This window comes from Schistocerca cancellata, chromosome 1 (assembly GCF_023864275.1).
Source record: "Schistocerca cancellata isolate TAMUIC-IGC-003103 chromosome 1, iqSchCanc2.1, whole genome shotgun sequence".
Taxonomy (NCBI): Eukaryota; Metazoa; Arthropoda; class Insecta; order Orthoptera; family Acrididae; genus Schistocerca; species Schistocerca cancellata.
This window is the reverse complement of record NC_064626.1, coordinates 258,128,605-258,148,562: the sequence shown is the minus strand read 5'-3', so window position 1 is coordinate 258,148,562 and position 19,958 is coordinate 258,128,605. Positions and strand designations below refer to the sequence as shown.

Here is a 19,958-nt window from a genome sequence, read left to right as displayed (position 1 = left end):
AGGGCGATTACGTCGAGACGTAACGCCAGTTTCATCGATTTCGGGTGAGTAATTAATCAAAAAAAAAATCGGAGGCCTTAGAACTTGAATGCACCTCGTAATTAATCTTCAAATTTTATTTCCATTCTTCTGCATATTATTCTTCTCAGCAATTGGATACACGAGGTGTTAAACTGATTGTGCTTTAATTATTCATGCAGTTCCAAAATATTATTTTCGTTACAAAATCTAAAGTTTGATAAATGTATTTAGAATTGTAGGCAGTAACTAAAGAATAAACTTTGTCAGACTTAGTCATTAAAGAATCAGCTTCTTTATGTTTTTTATTAGTAGACTGAACCAACTTCCTATCGTTATGCGTAACATTTTGAAAACAGGCTGTGTTTTTACTGAGAATGTTAGCTACGTCAAAAGAAATTCTAGTTTGACATGAATCATCCATTTTTATACAATCAAGTCAAATTTTTCGGTCGTCAAGCATGTTTTGTATTAAATCTGTGTCTTCCAAGTTGGGCATGACGTACTTTAGACCTTTTTCAAGTAAGACAGTTTTATTCTGATTATAAGTTGCGGATCGGAGCGTGGAATGTGAGATTCCTTAATCGGGCAGGTAGGTTAGAAAAATTTAAAAAGGAAATGGATAGGTTAAAGCTAGATATAGGTGAAATTAGTGGCGTTCGGTAGCAGAAGGAATAAGAGTTCTGGTCAGGTGAATATAGGGTTGTTTGTTGTTGTGGTATTCAGTCCTGAGACTGGTTAGATGCAGCTCTCCATGCTACTCTATCCCGTGAAAGCTTCTTCATCTCCCACTACCTACTGCAACCTACATCCTTATGAATCTGCTTAGTGTATTCATCTCTTGGTCTCCCCCTACGATTTTTACCCTCCACGCTGCCCTCCAATATTAAATTGGTGATCCCTTGATGCCTCAGACATGTCCTACCAACCGAACCCTTCTTCTGGTCAAGTTGTGCCACAAACTTCTCTTCTCCTCAATCCTATTCAATAATTCCTCATTAGTTATGTGATCTACCCATCTAATCTTCAGCATTCTTCTGTAGCACCACATTTCGAAAGCTTCTATTCTCTTCTTGTCCAAACTATTTACCGTCCATGTTTCACTTCCATACATGGCTACACTCCATACAAATACTTTCAGAAATGACTTCCTGACATTTAAATCTATACTAGATGTTAACAAATTCCTCTTCTTCAGAAACGCTTTCCTTGCCATTGCCAGTCTACATTTTATATTCTCTCTACTTCGACCATCATCAGTTATTTTGCTCCCCAACTCCTTTACTACTTTAAGTGTCTCATTTCCTAATCTAATTCCCTCAGCATCACCCGACTTAATTCGACTACATTCCATTACCCTCGTTTTGCTTTTGTTGATGTTCATCTTATATCCTCCTTTCAAGACACTGTCCATTCCGTTCAACTGCTCTTCCAGGTCCTTTGCTGTCTCTGACAGAATTACAATGTCATCGGTGAACCTAAAGGTTTTTATTTCTTCTCCATGGATTTTAATACCTACTCCGAATTTTTCTTTTGTTTCCTTTACTGCTTGCTCAATATACAGATTGAATAACATCGGGAAGAGGCTACAACCCTGTCTCACTCCCTTCCCAACCACTGCTTCCCTTTCATGTCCCTCGACTCTTATAACTGCTATCTGGTTTCTGTACAAATTGTAAATAGCCTTTCGCTAACTGTATTTTACCCCTGCCACCTTTAGAATTTGAAAGAGAGTATTCCAGTCAACATTGTCAAAAGCTTTCTCTAAGTCTACAAATGCTAGAAACGTAGGTTTGCCTTTTCTTAATCTTTCTTCTAAGATAAGTCGTAAGGTCAGTATTGCCTCACGTGTTCCAATATTTCTACGGAATCCAAACTGATCTTCCCCGAGGTCGGCTTCTACTAGTTTTTCCATTCGTCTGTAAAGAATTCGCGTTAGTATTTTGCAGCTGTGGCTTATTAAACTGATTGTTCGGTAATTTTCACATCTGTCAACACCTGCTTTCTTTGGGATTGGAATTATTATATTCTTCTTGAAGTCTGAGGGTATTTCGCCTGTTTCATACATCTTGCTCACCAGATGGTAGAGTTTTGTCAGGACTGGCTCTCCCAAGGTCGTCAGTAGTTCCAATGGAATGTTGTCTACTCCGGGGGCCTTGTTTCGACTCAGGTCTTTCAGTGCTCTGTCAAACTCTTCACGCAGTATCGTATCTCCCATTTCATCTTCATCTACATCCTCTTCCATTTCCATAATATTGTCCTCAAGTACATCGCCCTTGTATAGACCCTCTATATACTCCCACCTTTCTGATTTCCCTTCTTTGCTTAGAACTGGGTTTCCATCTGAGCTCTTGATGTTCATACAAGTGGTTCTCTTATCTCCAAAGGTCTCTTTAATTTTCCTGTAGGCAGTATCTATCTTACCCCTAGTGAGATAAGCCTCTACATCCTTACATTTGTCCTCTAGTCATCCCTGCTTAGCCATTTTGCACTTCCTGTCGATCTCATTTTTGAGACGTTTGTATTCCTTTTTGCCTGCTTCATTTACTGCATTTTTATATTTTCTCCTTTCATCAATTAAATTCAATATTTCTTCTGTTACCCAAGGATTTCTAAGAGCCCAGGTCTTTTTACCTACTTGATCCTCTGCTGCCTTCACTACTCCATCCCTCAAAGCTACCCATTCTTCTTCTGCTGTATTTCTTTCCCCCATTCCTGTCAATTGTTCCCTTATGCTCTCCCTGAAACTCTGTACACCCTCTGGTTTAGTCAGTTTATCCAGGTCCCATCTCCTTAAATTCCCACCTTTTTGCAGTTTCTTCAACTTTAATCTACAGTTCATAACCAATAGATTGTGGTCAGAGTCCACATCTGCCCCTGGAAATGTCTTACAATTTAAAACCTGGTTCCTAAATCTCTGTCTTACCATTATATAATCTATCTGATACCTTTTAGTATCTCCAGGGTTCTTCCATGTGTACAACCTTCTATCATGATTCTTAAACCAAGTGTTAGCTATAATTAAGTTGTGCTCTGTGCAAAATTCTACCAGGCGGCTTCCTCTTTCATTTCTTAGCCCCAATCCATATTCACCTACTACGTTTCCTTCTCTCCCTTTTCCTACACTCGAATTCCAGTCACCCATGACTATTAAATTTTCATCACCCTTCACTATCTGAATAATTTCTTTTATATCATCATACATTTCTTCAATTTCTTCGTCTTCTGCAGAGCTAGTTGGCATATAAACTTGTACAACTGTAGTAGGCGTGGGCTTCGTGTCTATCTTGGCCACAATAATGCGTTCACTATGCTGTTTGTAGTAGGTTACCAGCATTCCTATTTTCCTATTCATTATTAAACCTACTCCTGCATTACCCCTATTTGACTTTGTGTTTATAACCCTGTAGACACCTGACCAGAAGTCTTGTTCCTTCTGCCACCGAACTTCACTAATTCCCACTGTATCTAACTTTAACCTATCCATTTCCCTTTTTAAATTTTCTAACCTACCTGCTCGATTAAGGGATCTGACATTCCACGCTCCGATCCGTAGGACGCCAGTTTTCTTTCTTCTGATAACGACATCCTCTTGAGTAGTCCCCGCCCGGAGATCCGAATGGGGGACTATTTTACCTCCGGAATATTTTACCCAAGAGGACGCCATTATCATTTAATCATACAGTAAAGCTGCATGCCCTCGGGAAAAATTACGGCCGTAGTTTCCCCTAGCTTTCAGCCGTTCGCAGTACCAGCACAGCAATGCCGTTTTGGTTATTGTTACAAGGCCAGATCAGTCAATCATCCAGACTGTTGCCCTTGCAACTACTGAAAAGGCTGCTGCCCCTCTTCAGGAATCACACGTTTGTCTGGCCTCTCAACAGATACCCCTCCGTTGTGGTTGTACCTACGGTACGGCCATCTGTATCGCCGAGAAACGCATGCCTCCCCACCAACGGCAAGGTCCATGTTTCATGGGGTTATAAATATAAAATCAAATAGGGGTACTGCAAGAGCAGGTTTAATAATGAATGAAAGCTATTACGAACAGCAGAGTAACGCATTATTGTAGCCAAGGTAGGCACGAAGTCCACGCCTACCACAGTAGTACAGAGATTATATGCCAACTAACTCCGCAGATGACGAAGAGCTAGAAGAAATATATGATAAGATAGAATAAATTATTCGGATAGTGAAGGGAGACGAAAATTTCATGGTCATAGGGGACTGGAAATCGGTAGCAGGAAAGGGAAGGAAAGAAAAAGTAGTAGGTGAATATGGAATGGGGATAAGGAATGAAAGAGGAAGCCGTCAGGTAGAATTTCGCACAGAGCATAACATAATCATAGTTAACATTTAGTTTAATAATCATGAAGGAAGGTTGTATATGTGGAAGAGCCGTGGACAGAATGGAAGGTTTTAGATAGATTATATAATGGTAAGACAGAGATTTAGGAACTAGGTTTTAAACTGTAAGACATTTCCAGGGGCAGATGTGGACTCTGAAAACAATCTATTGGTTGTGAACGAAAGATTAAAACTGAAGAAACTGCAAAAAGGTGGGAATTTAAGGAGATGGGACCTTTATAAACTAAAAGAACCAGAGGTTGTAGAGAGTTTCAGAGAGAGCATTAGTGAACGATTGAGAAGAATAGGGTAAAGAAATACAGTAGGAAAAGAATGGAAAGCATTGGGAGATGAATTAGTTAAGGCAGCAGAGGATCAAGTAAGAAAAAGACAAGGGCTAGCAGAAGTACTTGGGTAACAGATGAGATATTAAATTTAATTAATGAAAGGAGAAAATATAAAAATGCAGTAAATGAAGTAGGTAAAAAGGAATACAAACGCCTCAAAATGAGATCGACAGGAACTGCAAAATGGCTATGCATGGATGGCTAGAGGACAAATGTATGAATGTAGAGGCATATATCACTAGGGGTAAGATAGACACTGCCTACAGGAAAATAAAAGAGACCTTTGGAGCAAAACGAACCCCTTGTATGAATATCAAGAGCACAGATGGAAAATCAGTTCTAAGCAAAGAAAGGAAAGCAGAAAGGTGGGAGGAGTATATAAAGGGTCTACGTAAGAGATTTGTACTTGAGGGAAGTATTAGGAAATGGAGGAGGACGTAGATGTAGGTGAAATGGGAGACATGATAATGCGTGAAGAATTTGACAGCGCACTGAACGATATAAGTCGAAACAAGGCGCCGGGATAAGACAACATTCCAGCGGAACTACTGATAGCCTTGGGGTAGCTAACCATGACAAAACTCTACCGCTCTGGTGAGCAAGATGTGTGAGACAGTCGAAATACCTTCAGACTTCAGGAAGAATATAATAATTACAATCCCACAGAAAACCGGTGTGTATAGGTGTGAAAATTACCGAACTATCTGTTTAATAAGTCACGGCTGGAAAATACTGACAAGAATTCTTTACAGACGAATAGAAAAACTGGTAGTGGCTTGTTGTAGTTGGCAGAAGAGCCAACACCGTGTTACTAGAGGCGGCCGAAATGCACGCCTTTTAGCTCACGCAGGCTGGCGTGAGAAGGGAAGAACTATACTGACGTGAGGTCTGGAACATGAAAAGGAATTAGAATTCAGAAAGCGGACGTAGCTAGTTCGATACTTTAATCTATTAATGATGAACGTCGCCCTTGACAGTACATGAGTCACAATATTATCTGTTCAGAAGACATAGTAACTGAATATGGCGCCTTGCTAGGTCGTAGCAAATGACGTAGCTGAAGGCTATGATAAACTGTCGTCTCTGCAAATGAGAGCTTAAGTAATCAGTGAACGATCGCTAGCAAAGTCGGCTGTACAACTGGAGCGAGTGCTAGGGAGTCTCTCTAGACTAGACCTGCTGTGTGGCGTCGCTCGGTCTGCAATCACTGATAGGGGCGACACTCGGGTCCGACGTATACTAACGGACCGCGGCCGATTTAAAGGCTACCACCTAGCAAGTGTGGTGTCTGGCGGTGACACCACAAGGCCAACCTCGGGGAAGATAAATTTGGATTCCGTAGAAAGACAAGAAGAGAATATAAGATTTCGAAATGTGGTGCTACAGAAGAATGCTGAAGATTGGATGGGTAGATCACGTAACTAATGAGGAGGTACTGAATAGAATTGAGGAGAAGAGGAATTTGTGGCGCAACATAACTAGAAGAAGGGACCGGTTGGTAGGACATGTTCTGAGGCATCAAGGAATTAGCAGTTTAGTATTCTAGCGCAATGTGAACTATAAAAATCGCAGAGGGAGACCAAGAGATGAATACACTAAGCAGATTCAGAAGGATGTAGGTTGCTGCAGTTACTTGGAGATAAAGAAGCTCGCACAGAATAGAGTAGCGTGGAGAGCTGCGCCGAACCATAGTCTGGACTGAAGGCAACAGTAAGATAGTGTTATTTAAATTTCGTTTACAAAATACATGACTGCTTTTCTTAACTTTGAGAAATTTTTTCAGCAGGAAACAGAAAAAAAATTATTAAGCTTATTTTCGTTTTTACGCAATATTCCTTGTTTACAAGTTTTTGAATTTTCGTTAATCTGTATCCAGAAATCGTCATCGTTGAAATTATAATCGATACGGATAATATTTGTGAGCTCTAAATATAGATAATATGTTTCCTCATTGAGAACATCCTTTTTAGCACGGAGATTTTTAACATTATCAGAAATGAGATTTTTAACCGCTGCTTTAAAAACTTGATTTCTTTCTTACAAGTGGTGAATTGAATATCTGCTTTCACATAATTAAAGACTAGCCCCCTTTTTTGACATTGCTTATTAACCTAAACGGCCATACCTGTACTTAGTTGTTTCTTCATTAAGTCCTTATATTTAGAGGCAGCCTTGAATGCTTGGTCAGGCAGAAATCTTAAGGTTTTGAACATGGTTGCCTTGACCAGCGACCTTTTACAAAGAAAAAGTAAAGCAATAACAGCCCTCATTCGGAAAAAAGAAGCTTCCTTTTTGCGACCGAAGGCTGTTACTGCTTTCATTTTACTTTGTAAACGGTCGCTGATCATGCAGCCGTGTTAAAAAAAAAATCTTCCAGAGCTGTTTAAATTCTGAAGCTAATACTGGATCCCCTATCTCTTCTTCATCGAATCCTATTTGCGAGGATTTCAACCCCTTTGTTCATTTTGAAATACCTGTATTTTGAACCATCTCTTCGAGAATACGAGTACAGCGTATCAATACCTGTTATCCTGTCGCGCACTGCCGTCCTCCACCTCTGATGCCTTTGATGTTTCCGGCGACGAGATGATAACGCCCACTCTGTGTATGTGTGTGTGTGTGTGTGTGTGTGTGTGTGTGTGTGTGCGTGTGTGTGTTTTTTTGTGTGTACACACAGACGGGCCCGCGTGTTGCAGGACATCCCGCTGCACGTGACGATGCTGACGTTCGTGTTGCTGGCGACGGACCGCTACCGGCTGGTGCTGTACCCGTACAAGCCGCGGGTGCCACTCTGCATCTGCGCCATGGGCTCGTGGCTGCTCGCCGTCTGCATAGTCGTGCCCTACCCCTTCTACCTCACGTACCTCGACCTGGGGGTAAGTACCGCGTCACGTCTGACTGCCGAAAATGGAAATTTCAAATATTTTACAGATGCAGTTTTGTTGCGTTGATGGAACTCAATTCCCTTTTATCACTGTGCTCATTCTGGAGGTGACACCTCCGGATGCATTTCCTTTAAGTTTTAATTAATGTTTTGATGCTTTCCTTCATCTTTCCCTATCTTGTGTTAATCCTTTCATCTCAACGTAACTACTGCACCCAACAACCTGTATAATTATTGGAAAAAAAAACGTACATTCTAAAAATAAGTAAAATAAAATTTCAAAAAATCGAAACACTACGAAGGAATTACTCGGATCGGACGGATATTGGTAGGTGCAATGTACATGTTCGGAAAAACAAAGGATCACAATTTCAGAAAAAGATGGATGATTTATTCGAGAGACGGAGCTTGAAAATTTGAGCAAGTGAACAACGTGTTGCCCCACTGCTGCCCCCTATCCAGGTGGAAGTAACCCTCACCGTGTGCGGGTGGGGGTTATCTAGCTGAAAAGCAAGCCCAGTATTGCTTGCAATGAGGGGTGAACCGTGAATTTTACTTTCGAAATCTTTTCTTAAATAACTTACTTTATTTATTAGCGATACATCAAGAATATTAATGCACTATGTGAGCGTGGAAGTAGTTGCCAAGGAGTAACTGATGAAAACAAATTTCAACCAATGGAAATTTTATTCATACAAGCCTTTTCAAAACAGATTTAAAATTTATCAGCAGAAAAGCACCCTCGAAATATCAAGTTACAATTTAACAAATGTGAATTTTATTCCTAAAAGCTTTTTCAAAACAATTTTAAAATTATAAGCAGGAAAGCACCCTCGAAATATCAAGTTACAATTATTCAGAGGCAGAATAAAATTTTTTTTGTTACAGTAGGAGCCTTCGGGCTGAGAAGCTTCCGTTCCCTTTCAACACGGCCGTAGTCACGACCGCTCACAACGACCTCTGAAAGACTACACTGGTGCAAATCTGCAACACACAAGATTACTTTAAACTAAAAATTTTAACAACTCACTCAAACACATTAACTATGCACCCATAAGAGGGATGGAAATGGTACAAACACTCACACTAAGAAATTATTTTCACCAAAAACGCAATTTGTTTTTAAAAGGATTCTTGCGGTGGAAGGGTGGCAACTTTGTAAAATGACAATTTAAATGAAACCCATGAAATTCAGACTTACATAAAGTGTACAACATTCTCTACATTACACATATATGATAGGCAAGATAAAAACGTATTTCAGGAATTCGGTCTTTACCTTAATTCTATAAATTCGTTAACACTGAATCCGACAAGTACGACAGAGGCAGCTATTAACGTATGGCAGAACGACAGACAGACAGGCAGACACTAAATGCCTAACAAATGCGGATGGGAGACAGACGAGGAAGCTGGGGACGAGAGATTGACCAAGAAAACAAGTAGAATTTAACAAGTAAACGAAACAACATATCACAAATCACTTAACTTCTAAAACTGCGATGTCTGGTGAAGACCCGGCGCCGGACCCCCAAAACGCTCTCCCGAACCGTCCGCTGCCAGCGGCTTCAACGGACGCAGGTAGGGGCTCTGATCTCCAGTCTGACAGCGTCGGAGCTCTCACCGGGCAGACCGATGTCGTAGGTTCGCTCCTGCTGCTCTCCTGTAGGCCGCGAAGCCACTACCCCTCGCTATACGGCGCGGCCACTGGACTCCCGTGGCGACCTCACGTGCGCGGACAAGACATCTTGTGTCCCAGTGCCTGACCGACCGACCGATCGATCCAACAGCCAATGCCCATTGCCTAAACAAACTCGAGCAGACTGGCGGCCTAACACATACCAGCACTTCGGACGACAAATAGACACTGACTGCCGCACACTGAGCTGGCTGACCAACTGAACTCGCCGAGACTGACTGACTGAGCCAGCCTCACTCCGACTGATCAACTGCCCCGACTCGCTTCGACTGACAGACTCACCTCCTTGGCTCCAACCGACCTCCTGGCGATCTTACAGCGGCCCTTAAATACATGTGAACGGACCACTTTTCCCACTTCACACCGAAGGGAGACACCAAAGCTGCGATTGCCACAGCGGCGCCACCCCCAGAAACGGAAGGCGACTCCTTTGCACTACGCGCTGCGGCGCTCTCTTCAAACAGCGATTTTTACTACGGCTCGAAGGGCAACATAACAAGGCACAGAATAACGTCGACGTATGGCTGTGTCGTAAGTGTGCCGCAGATGACAACCAACAAGGTCCTGCTGTGAAAGGGAAATGGCAAAAATGGCACTCCAGACCGTCACCCCTATTTGTCGGGCCGTAAGGCGCGTGGCAGTCAGGTTGGTATCTCACAGCTGCCTGCGGCGTCACCAGACACGTCTTTGGCCTGGAATCTCATTGACTAGAGTGGAATCTGTCGTCGGGATGAGTCCTTCTTCGAAATGAGCCCCGGTAACCAGCGAAGACGTGTCTGGAAACGCCTCAAACTGCAGTGGGATATCAACCGTACCGTCAACCGCCAACCAGGAGTGATGAGCCTGGTTGCCATTTCTCTTCACAGCAGGGCCCCATCCGTTGTCGAACGCGGCACTCTTACAACACTCTTGACGATATTCTACGCCCCGTTTTGTTGTTGTTCATGGCAAGCCACCCTGTGCTTACATTTCAGACAGATAATTCCCGCCCGCACACGGAGAGTGATTCTACAGCTTGTCTTCGTACTACCCAATCGTAATGACAACTAAACTGTCGTGAGCGCAGCGCCTTTCTTGACTTCTTGAATGTTAAGAGAAAATTTGAACAACGAAAGTCTTTACTACTTTAAAATAAAAGACAATGAGAAAATATTCGAGCTTAGAGCAATCACATTAATGACGAATCAGATTGACACGACCATTACGTATATAACTCTTAAGGTTAAAATATTTGAAAAGTTTTTAATCACATACTGCCGTTGATTTTTCAGACAAAGTCACAAAATTTCAAAAAGTTATTTTAATATTTACATAACAAGAAACGAAATTTATAACCGTTCGGGTCATATAGACCAGAACAGAGCAACAGGATTAATGTCAAAAATGCACAGAACCCACATGCCACTTCATCGTACTCCTTCTCCTACCTACCTTTTTTTGTTTTCGGTGAACTTTTTCTTCGTGAAGTCTGTGATCAAATTCAGTACCAAAAAAGTGACCAGCTCTTAATTGTACGAAAGAAAAAAAGAACACTTAAGGCATTTAAGTGACGGCCGTTGATTACAAAGTAATCCCTGCGATATCACACAACAGAGAGAGAGAAAATGATTCTAGGGCGTAGTTCTATGTTACTGATTTCATTTAGCTTCCCTCAACATATATCCACTATCGCTTGCAACAAGGAAATAGAATGAGCATACAGCGGTTTTCCTTACTGATACATTACTAAAGTAACAGTTAAATATATTTGTCACTCAGAACACTGCCTCAGTGTATTAAACAGCCAACTTGGAACATTTGTCACTCCACATCTTTTTTCCATGTAGGCGAGACATAAAATGGTTTATGGACAACAAAGGACAACACTACACGTACATTACGTGACTACTCTGCAATTCACTCTTAAGTACCTGGCAGCTGGTTCATCGAACCACTTTCACTCTATTTCTCTACCGTTCCACGCTGCAACAGCACGCGAAAAATACGAACATTATAATCTTTCCGAGCGAAATCTGATTTCTCTTATTTTGGTTCTCATTTCTTCTCTTGTATGTTGTAGGAGAAAGTAGGAGATCGAAAATTCGTGAATAGATCTCGCCGCAACGAAACACGCTCTTGTTTCAATGACTGCCACCCAAATTCGCGTATCACATCCGTAACATTCTTCTGCTCTATTCCGCGATAATACAAAGCGAGATGCTCTCCTTTGAACTTTTCCGATGCCCTCCGTCAATCCAATCTGGTAAAGATCCCATACTTCACAGCAGTACTCTAGCAGAGCACAGTGAAAAGTTGTGCAGGCAATTTCAAGTAGATCTGTCGCATTTTCTAAATATCCCACCAATAAAACGCAGACTTTGGTTGGCCCTCCCCACAACATTATCTGTGTGGTCGTTTCAGTATACGTTGTTCGTAATTCCAAATTCTGGGTATTAAGTTGAACAGACATTTGTATGATTTATCATGTAACCATCCACTCATGTGGATGACGTTACACTTTTCATTGTTTAGGGTTAATTTGCCACTTTTCGCACCATACAGATATTTTATTTAAATAATTTTCCAACTTACCGTCTGATGATTTTCCTAGACGATACGTAACTCTATTGTCGATTAAATCTCGGGCATGAAGCCGCGCAAATAAAATTTCCTGTACTGAAATTTTGGCCACGTATTGTCCTGCCATCTTCAGAGTGAGTCACAAGACTGACGACAAGATTTTTTTTTTCTTTATTGTATATCAATTCCCCATCGGGGCGGGCTGGCGGCAGCATATGCGCTGCTCTTCAGCCGAAAGACATAGAACAAACAATAGAAGACAGTTAAAAATATACAAAGGAGAGAATATGGTGAACATAGATATAAAAAATGGGAGAACATCATGAAAGGCAACAGACAGAAAAAGGGCGACTGTAAAATGGAGATAAAAGCCGTAAAAAAGAAGCGCACACAAAAAAACCACGCACTGGAACAATTAAAAGAACACAAGGCACGGTATGAAAGGAGCATAAAAGTATCGACGAATGGCGTAGCCCATAACAACACACTGACAGCGAATCTCAAGGCAGCACACAATTAAAATCACACCTCTTGACGCACCGGAGAAACAGCACTAAACACAACACTGACGTGGCAAACTGACGATGATCAAAACGGAGGATATGCCAGGCGCAAGGAGATGAGTGAGACCGGAAGAAGGGAGGGAGGGAGGGGGTCGATTTAGTAGAGATAGGGGATCCAGTATTAGAATCGGAATTTAAAAGAGCTTTGGAGGGCTTACGGTTAAATAAGGCAGAAGGGATAGATAACATTCCATCAGAATTTCTAAAATCATTGGGGGAAGTGGCAACAAAACGACTATTCACGTTGGTGTGTAGAATATATGAGTCTGGCGATATACCATCTGACTTTCGGAAAAGCATCATCCACACAATTCCGAAGACGGCAAGAGCTGAGAAGTGCGAGAATTATCGCACAATCAGCTTAACAGCTCATGCATCGAAGCTGCTTACAAGAATAATATACAGAAGAATGGAAAAGAAAATTGAGAATGCGCTAGGTGACGATCAGTTTGGCTTTAGGAAAAGTAAAGGGACGAGAGAGGCAATTCTGACGTTACGGCTAATAATGGAAGCAAGGCTAAAGAAAAATCAAGACACTTCCATAGGATTTGTCGACCTGGAAAAAGCGTTCGACAATATAAAATGGTGCAAGCCGTTCGAGATTCTCCAGACGCAGAATCGGAGAGGAAAGGAATTTGTGGAAAACACTGATAAGGAGAAGAGACAGGATGATAGGACATCTGCTAAGACATGAGGGAATGACTTCCATGGTACTAGAGGGAGCTGTAGAGGGCAAAAACTGTAGAGCAAGACAGAGATTGGAATACGTCAAGCAAATAATTGAGGACGTAGGTTGCAAGTGCTACTCTGAGATGAAGAGGTTAGCACAGGAAAGGAATTCGAGGTGGGCCGCACCAAACCAGTCAGTAGACTGATGACAAAAAAAAAAAGAAATCATGGAGACGAAAGGAGCGGGTGGTGCGGCTTACAATGATTGCCTCGCTTTGGAGGGGTTGAGACTGAGGAACCACTGGTTACACCAAGTGGTGAATTCGTTAAGGTGGGTTTGGAGGGTACGTTGGGACCGTTGAAGGGTAGGATAGAGTGCCAGGAAGGCGGGGTCATAAAAATACTGGAGAAGGTGGACTGGCGGGGTGGCTTGGGCATATCAGCCGTATACAAGAGATAAAGGAGAGGGGAGAGGACAGAGCCCTGGGGGACGCCAGCGGTTGGATATAAGATACGGAAGTTGGTGTTGTGGAGGGTGACATAGGAAGGACGGTGCGAGAGGAAGGAGGCGACCAGATGGACAAAATTGATAGGCAGGGCGTAGGTTTGGAGCTTAAAGAGGAGACCGGGATGACGACAAGATCCCAAGCGCGGCCTTATATGCTCCAACGCGGCGGTACTGTGCTTGCGGGTCGCCGATGCTGGTCGGCGGCCGAGACATACGCTTACACATGCGCCGCCTGTGGTGAAGGCGTACAGACAGTCGATTCGCTTATCGATGTATGATCGGCAGCGGTGACACGTTGACGACTTCTCTCCAGTTTAATTACTCCAAGGACCGGATTCCATGCTTTTATCAAATTAAAACCATTATCTCTATTCATTAAATTATTAGATCTAATCTCTATAGCTTCCTTGAAAACAGATTCCCAAAAAGAAGAGGTGGATGTTAAAATCTTCACGTCACTGTAATTCATAGAATGCCCTCTATGAATACAATGTTCGACCACAGCTGACTTGTCTGGCTGTAATAAGCGTGTGTATCTTCGATGCTCCACACACCTCTAATGAACGGTGCGTGTTGTTTGACCTATGTACGACTTCTCACAATTTCTGCAAGGACTCTACACACCCGCTTTACGAAGCTGTAAATCGTCCTTCACAGAGCCGAGCAAAGCTGCAATCTTCATGGGGGCCGGAAGATCACCTTAACACTGTGTTAAGGTGATCTTCCGCCCCCCCCCCCCACGAAGATTGCAGCTTTACTCGCCTCTGAGAAGGATGCTTTACAGTTTCGTAAAGCGGGTGTGTAGATTCCTTGAGGAAATTGTGAGAAGTCGTACATAGGTCCAACAACACGCACTGTTCATGAGAGGTGGTGGAGCATCGAAGATACACACGCTTATTACAGCCAGACAAGACAGCTGTGGCCGAATATCGTATTGATACAGGGCATTCTATGAATTACCGTGATGTGAAGATTTTAGCATCCACCTCTTCTTTATGGGAATCTGACTCCAGAGAAGCTATAGAAATTAGATAAGCTAATAATTTAATGAATAGAGATGTTGTTGTTGTGGTCTTCAGTCCTGAGACTGGTTTGATGCAGCTCTCCATGCTACCCTATCCTGTGCAAGCTTCTTCATCTCCCAGTACCTACTGCAACCTACATCCTTATGAATCTGCTTAGTGTATTCATCTTTTGGTCTCCCTCTACGATTTTTACCCTCCACGCTGCCCTCCAATACTAAATTTGTGATCCCTTGATGCCTCAGAACATGTCCTACCAACCGATCCCTTCTTCTCGTCAAAATGTGCCACAAACTACTCATCTCCCCAATTCTATTCAATACCTCCTCATTAGTTATGTGATCTACCCATCTAACCTTCAGCATTCTTCTGTAGCACCACATTTCGAAAGCTTCTATTCTCCTCCTGTCCAAACTATTTATGGTCCATGTTTCACTTCCATACATGGCTACACTCCATACAAATACTTTCTGAAACGGCTTCCTGACACTTAAATCTATACTCGATGTTAAAAAATTTCTCTTCTTCAGAAACGCTTTCCTTGCCACTGCCAGTCTACATTTTATATCTTCTCTACTTCGACCATCATCAGTAATTTTTCTCCCCAAATAGCAAAACTCCTTTACTACTTTAAGTGTCCCATTTAATAATCTAATTCCCTCAGTATCACCCGACTAAACTCGACTACATTCCATTATCCTCGTTTTGCTTTTGTTGATATTCATCTTATATCCTCCTTTCAAGACACTGTCCATTCCGTTCAACTGCTCTTCCAAGTCCTTTGCTGTCTCTGACATAATTACAATGTCATCGACGAACCTCAAGGTTTTTATTTGTTCTCCATGGATTTTAATACCTACTCCGAATTTTTCTTTTGTTTCCTTTACTGCTTGCTCAATATACAGATTGAATAACATCGGGGAGAGGGTACGACCCTGCCTAACTCCCTTCCCAACCACTGCTTCCCTTTCATGCCCCTCGACTCTTATAACTGCCATCTGGTTTCTGTACAAATTGTAAATAGCCTTTCACTCCCTGTACGTTACCCCTGCCATCCTTAGAATTTGAAAGAGAGTATTCCAGTCAACATTGTCAAATGCTTTCTCTCAGTCTACAAATGCTACAAACGTAGGTTTGCCTTTCCTTAATCTTTCTTCTAAGATAAGTCGTAAGGTCAGTATTGCCTCACGTGTTCCAATATTTCTACGGAATCCAAACTGATCTTCCCTGATGTTGGCGTGAAACTCTTCACGCAGTATCGTATCTCCCATTTCATCTTCATCTACATTCTTTTCCATTTCTATAATATTGTCATCAAGTACATCGTCCTTGTATAGACCTTCTATATACTCCTTCCATCTTTCTGCTTTCCCTTCTTTGGTTAGAACTGAGCTCTTGATATTCATACAAGTGATTCTCTTTTCTCCAAAGGTCTCTTTAATTTTCCTGTAGGCAGTATCTATCTTACCCCCAGTGAGATAAGCCACTACATCCTTACATTTGTCCTCTAGCCATCCCTGCTTAGCCGTTTTGCACTTCCTGTCGATCTCATTTTTGAGACGTTTGTATTCCTTTTTGCCTGCTTCATTTACTGAATTTTTATATTTTCTCCTTTCATCAATTAAATTCAATATTTCTTCTGTTACCCAAGGATTTCTGCTAGCCCTCGTCTTTTTACCTACTTGATCCTCTGCTGCCTACACTACTTCATCCCTCAGAGCTACCCATTCTTCTTCTACTGTACTTCTTTCCCCCTCTGCTGTCAATTGTTCCCTTATGCTCTCCCTGAAACTCTGTACAGCCTGTGGTTTAGTTAGTTTATCCAGGTTCCATCTCCTTAAATTCCCACCTCTTTGCAGTTTCTTCAATTTTAATCTACAGTTCATAACTAATAGATTGTGGTCAGTGTCCACATCTGCCCCTTGAAATGTCTTACAATTTAAAACCTGGTTCCTAAATCTCTGTCTTGCCATTATATTATCTATCTGATACCTTTTAGTATCTCCGGGATTCTTCCATGTATACAACCTCCTTTTATGATTCTTGAACCAAGTGTTAACTATGATTAAGTTATGCTCTGCGCAAAATTCTACCAGACGGCTTCCTCTTTCATTTCTTACCCCCAATCCATATTCACCCACTATGTTTCCTTCTCTCCCTTTTCCTACACACGAATTCCAGTCACCCATGACTATTAAATTTTCGTCTCCCTTCACTATCTGAATAATTTCTTTTATCTCATCATACAGGTACATTTCATCAATTTCTTCATCATCTGCAGAGCTAGTTGGCACATAAACTTGTACTACTGTAGTAGGCGTGGGCTTCGTGTCTATCTTGGCCACAATAAAGCGTTCACTATGCTGTTTGTAGTAGCTTACCCGCACGCCTATTTTTTTTATTCATTATTAAACCTACTCCTCCATTACCTCTATTTGATTTTGTATTTATAACCCTGTATTCGCCTGCCCAAAAGTCTTGTTCCTCCTGCCAGCGAACTTCACTAAATCTTACTATATCTAACTTTAACCTATCCATTTCCCTTTTTAAATTTTCTAACCTACCTGCTCGATTAAGGAATCTGACATTCCACGCTCCGATCCGTAGAACGCCAGTTTTCTCTCTCCCGATAATAACGTCCTCTTGAGTAGTCCCCGCCCGGAAATCCGAATGGGGGACTAATTTACCTCCGGAATATTTTACCCAAGAGGACGCCATCATCATTTAACCATACAATAAAGCTGCATGCCCTCGGGAAAAATTACGGCTGTAGTTTCCCCTTGCTTTTAGATGTTCACAGTACCAGCACAGCAATGCCGTTTTGGTTATTGTTACAAGGCCAGATCAGTCAATCATCCTGACTGTTGTCCCTGCAACTACTGAAAAGGCTGCTGCCCGTCTTCAGGAACCACACGTTTGTCTGGCCTCTCAACAGATACCCCTCCGTTGTGGTTGCACCTACGGTACGGCCATCTGTATCGTTGAGGCACGCAAGCCTCCCCACCAACGGCAAGGTCCATTGTTCATGGGGGGGGGGGGGGGGAAATAGAGATAATGGTTTTAATTTGGAGAAAGCATGGAATCCGGTTCTTGGAGTAATTAAACTGCAGAGAAGTCGTCATCGTGTCACCGCTGCCGATCATACATCGATAAGCGAATCGAATGTCTGTACGCCTTCGCCACAGGCGGCGCATGTGTAAGCGTACGTCTGTGCCGCCGACCGGCATCTGCGACCCGCAAGCGCAGTACCGCCGCGTTGGAGCATATAAGGCCGCGCTTGGCATCTTGTTGTCAGTCTTGTGACTCACTCTGAGGATGGCAGGACGATACGCGGCCGAAATATCAGTGGAGGAAATTTTATTTGCGCGTCTGCATGCCCGTAATTTAATTGATTATTCATTACGCCGCGAGAAGTTCAAAATGCACAACTGTATCTTCGGCAGACAATCTACGAAGGATGCTCAGACTGGCTCCTGAAGAACGGCAGAGGGACGTACGGCACAGTATTCCCTGGGGGAACGCTAGATGTTACTTCTGGTTCACTCGACGATATGCCGTCAATTACTACGATCTGGAACTCAAGAATCTAGTCGCACAACTGACACGATGCTCCATAGGCACGCAATTTGATTCGAAGACGCTTGTGAGGAACGGTGTCAAAAGCCATCTGGAAATCTAAAAATATGGACTCCATTTCAGATCCCCTGTCGACAGCACTCATTACTTCGCGGCAATAAAGAGCTATTCGTGTTTCACAAGAACGATATTTTCAGAATCTGTGCTGACTACGTGTCAACAGATCATTTTACTCGTGATAATTCGTAATGTTCGATCACAGTATATGTTTAAAAATCCTACTGGAAATCGACCTCAACGATATGGGTCTATAATTCATCAGATTATTCCTATTTCTTTTCTTGGCCATTTCCTTTCTTGAGCAATGGTGTGACCTACACAACTTTCCAGTCTCTGGGTACGGATTTTTCGTCAAGGGAACGGTTGTAGATGATTTTTAAGTATGGAACTATTATCTAAGCATATTTTAGAAGGAATCTAGTTGATATACAGTCTGGATCGGAGGACTTGCGTTTATTCACTGATTTAAACTGCTCTATGCTAATCCTCTTGTAAGCAGTTCTTGATCCGAGTTCCTTGTGAAGAAATTTCTGAAAACTATATTGAGTAACTCTGCTTTGGTTGCACTGTCATCGGTAACATTATAATCAGTGTCTTGCATTAAAGGAACTGGTTGTGCCTCGCCGCTGGTTTACTGCAAATACGACGAAAATCTCTTTGTATTTTTTGCAAGATTTCGAGACAAAATTTCGTTATGGAAAGGACATCACACACATCCATACCCGAGGCAGGATTCGAACCTGCGACCGTAGCGGTCGCCCGGTTCCAGACTGTAGCGCCTAGAAACGCACGGCCAATCCGGCCGGCACCTTACAACAAATTTCCAAAAAACTTAATACAGTTATGTTATTCTTCATAATTTGCAGATATGTAGATGAAGATGCTGATGTAGTTGCGTTACAATTTAGTGGGTTGCAACTGGACATGACGTCAGACATTTTACCAACACTTAATACTGCCTAACTGAAGCATACGGTTAATCAATTCCTGAACCACATATGTTCGGACCTCCAACAGGCAAAGCTTCAAAATAAATGTTAATATTGCGAGGTACAGTACTTTAACGTTGATGTTTTACAGCATGACATTGGAGGTTTGAGGAGAGGAAGATATCGGAGTCATAATGCACAGAAAATAGAGACCAAAAAAATACTATAATTTCAGATATTTCCATTACGTAATTGTGATGAAATCTCAGGTACTTGTTTTGATATGCTGCATTATTTAAAAGACTGACCGCGGACTTTTCATAGTAATACCAACATTCACATCCTAATTTTAGTATCTGTTAAAAAAATTCCATACATTTCAGAATGAAACATTGAAATGTCATTTCGTGGGAGACAGATTAGGAATGGGTTTCATCAGGAAAACTGTGAATAGCTATCGTATACGAGAGTCATCGACTGGTTTCTAGGTGTTGTTTGGCTTGGTGCAAATGGCGCTGAGCACCATGAGACTTACCTTCTGAGGTCATCAGTCCCCTAGAACGTAGAACTACTTAAACCTAACTAACCTAAGGACATCACACACAACCATGCCCGAGGCACGATTCGAACCTGCGGCCGTAGTGGTCGCGCGGTTCCCGACTGTATCGCCTAGAACCGCTCGGCCACTCTGGCCGGCGTTGTTTAGCTACTCGAGGCTAACGACAATTAGAAATTTAGCTACATTGCGTTCGTAATATCATTGTGCACTAGTCTATG

At 42.2% G+C, this 19,958-nt stretch overlaps 1 protein-coding gene across 1 annotated transcript in view; it reads left to right on the top strand.

The window, feature by feature from the left end:
* LOC126168597 (prolactin-releasing peptide receptor-like) overlaps positions 1–19,958 on the top strand; it is a 493,078-nt gene that overhangs the window by 278,084 nt on the left and 195,036 nt on the right. The window contains exon 2 of the mRNA XM_049920573.1: positions 7,409–7,588. Coding sequence (XP_049776530.1) covers positions 7,409–7,588 — 180 coding nt within the window. The remainder of the gene's footprint in view (positions 1–7,408; positions 7,589–19,958) is intronic.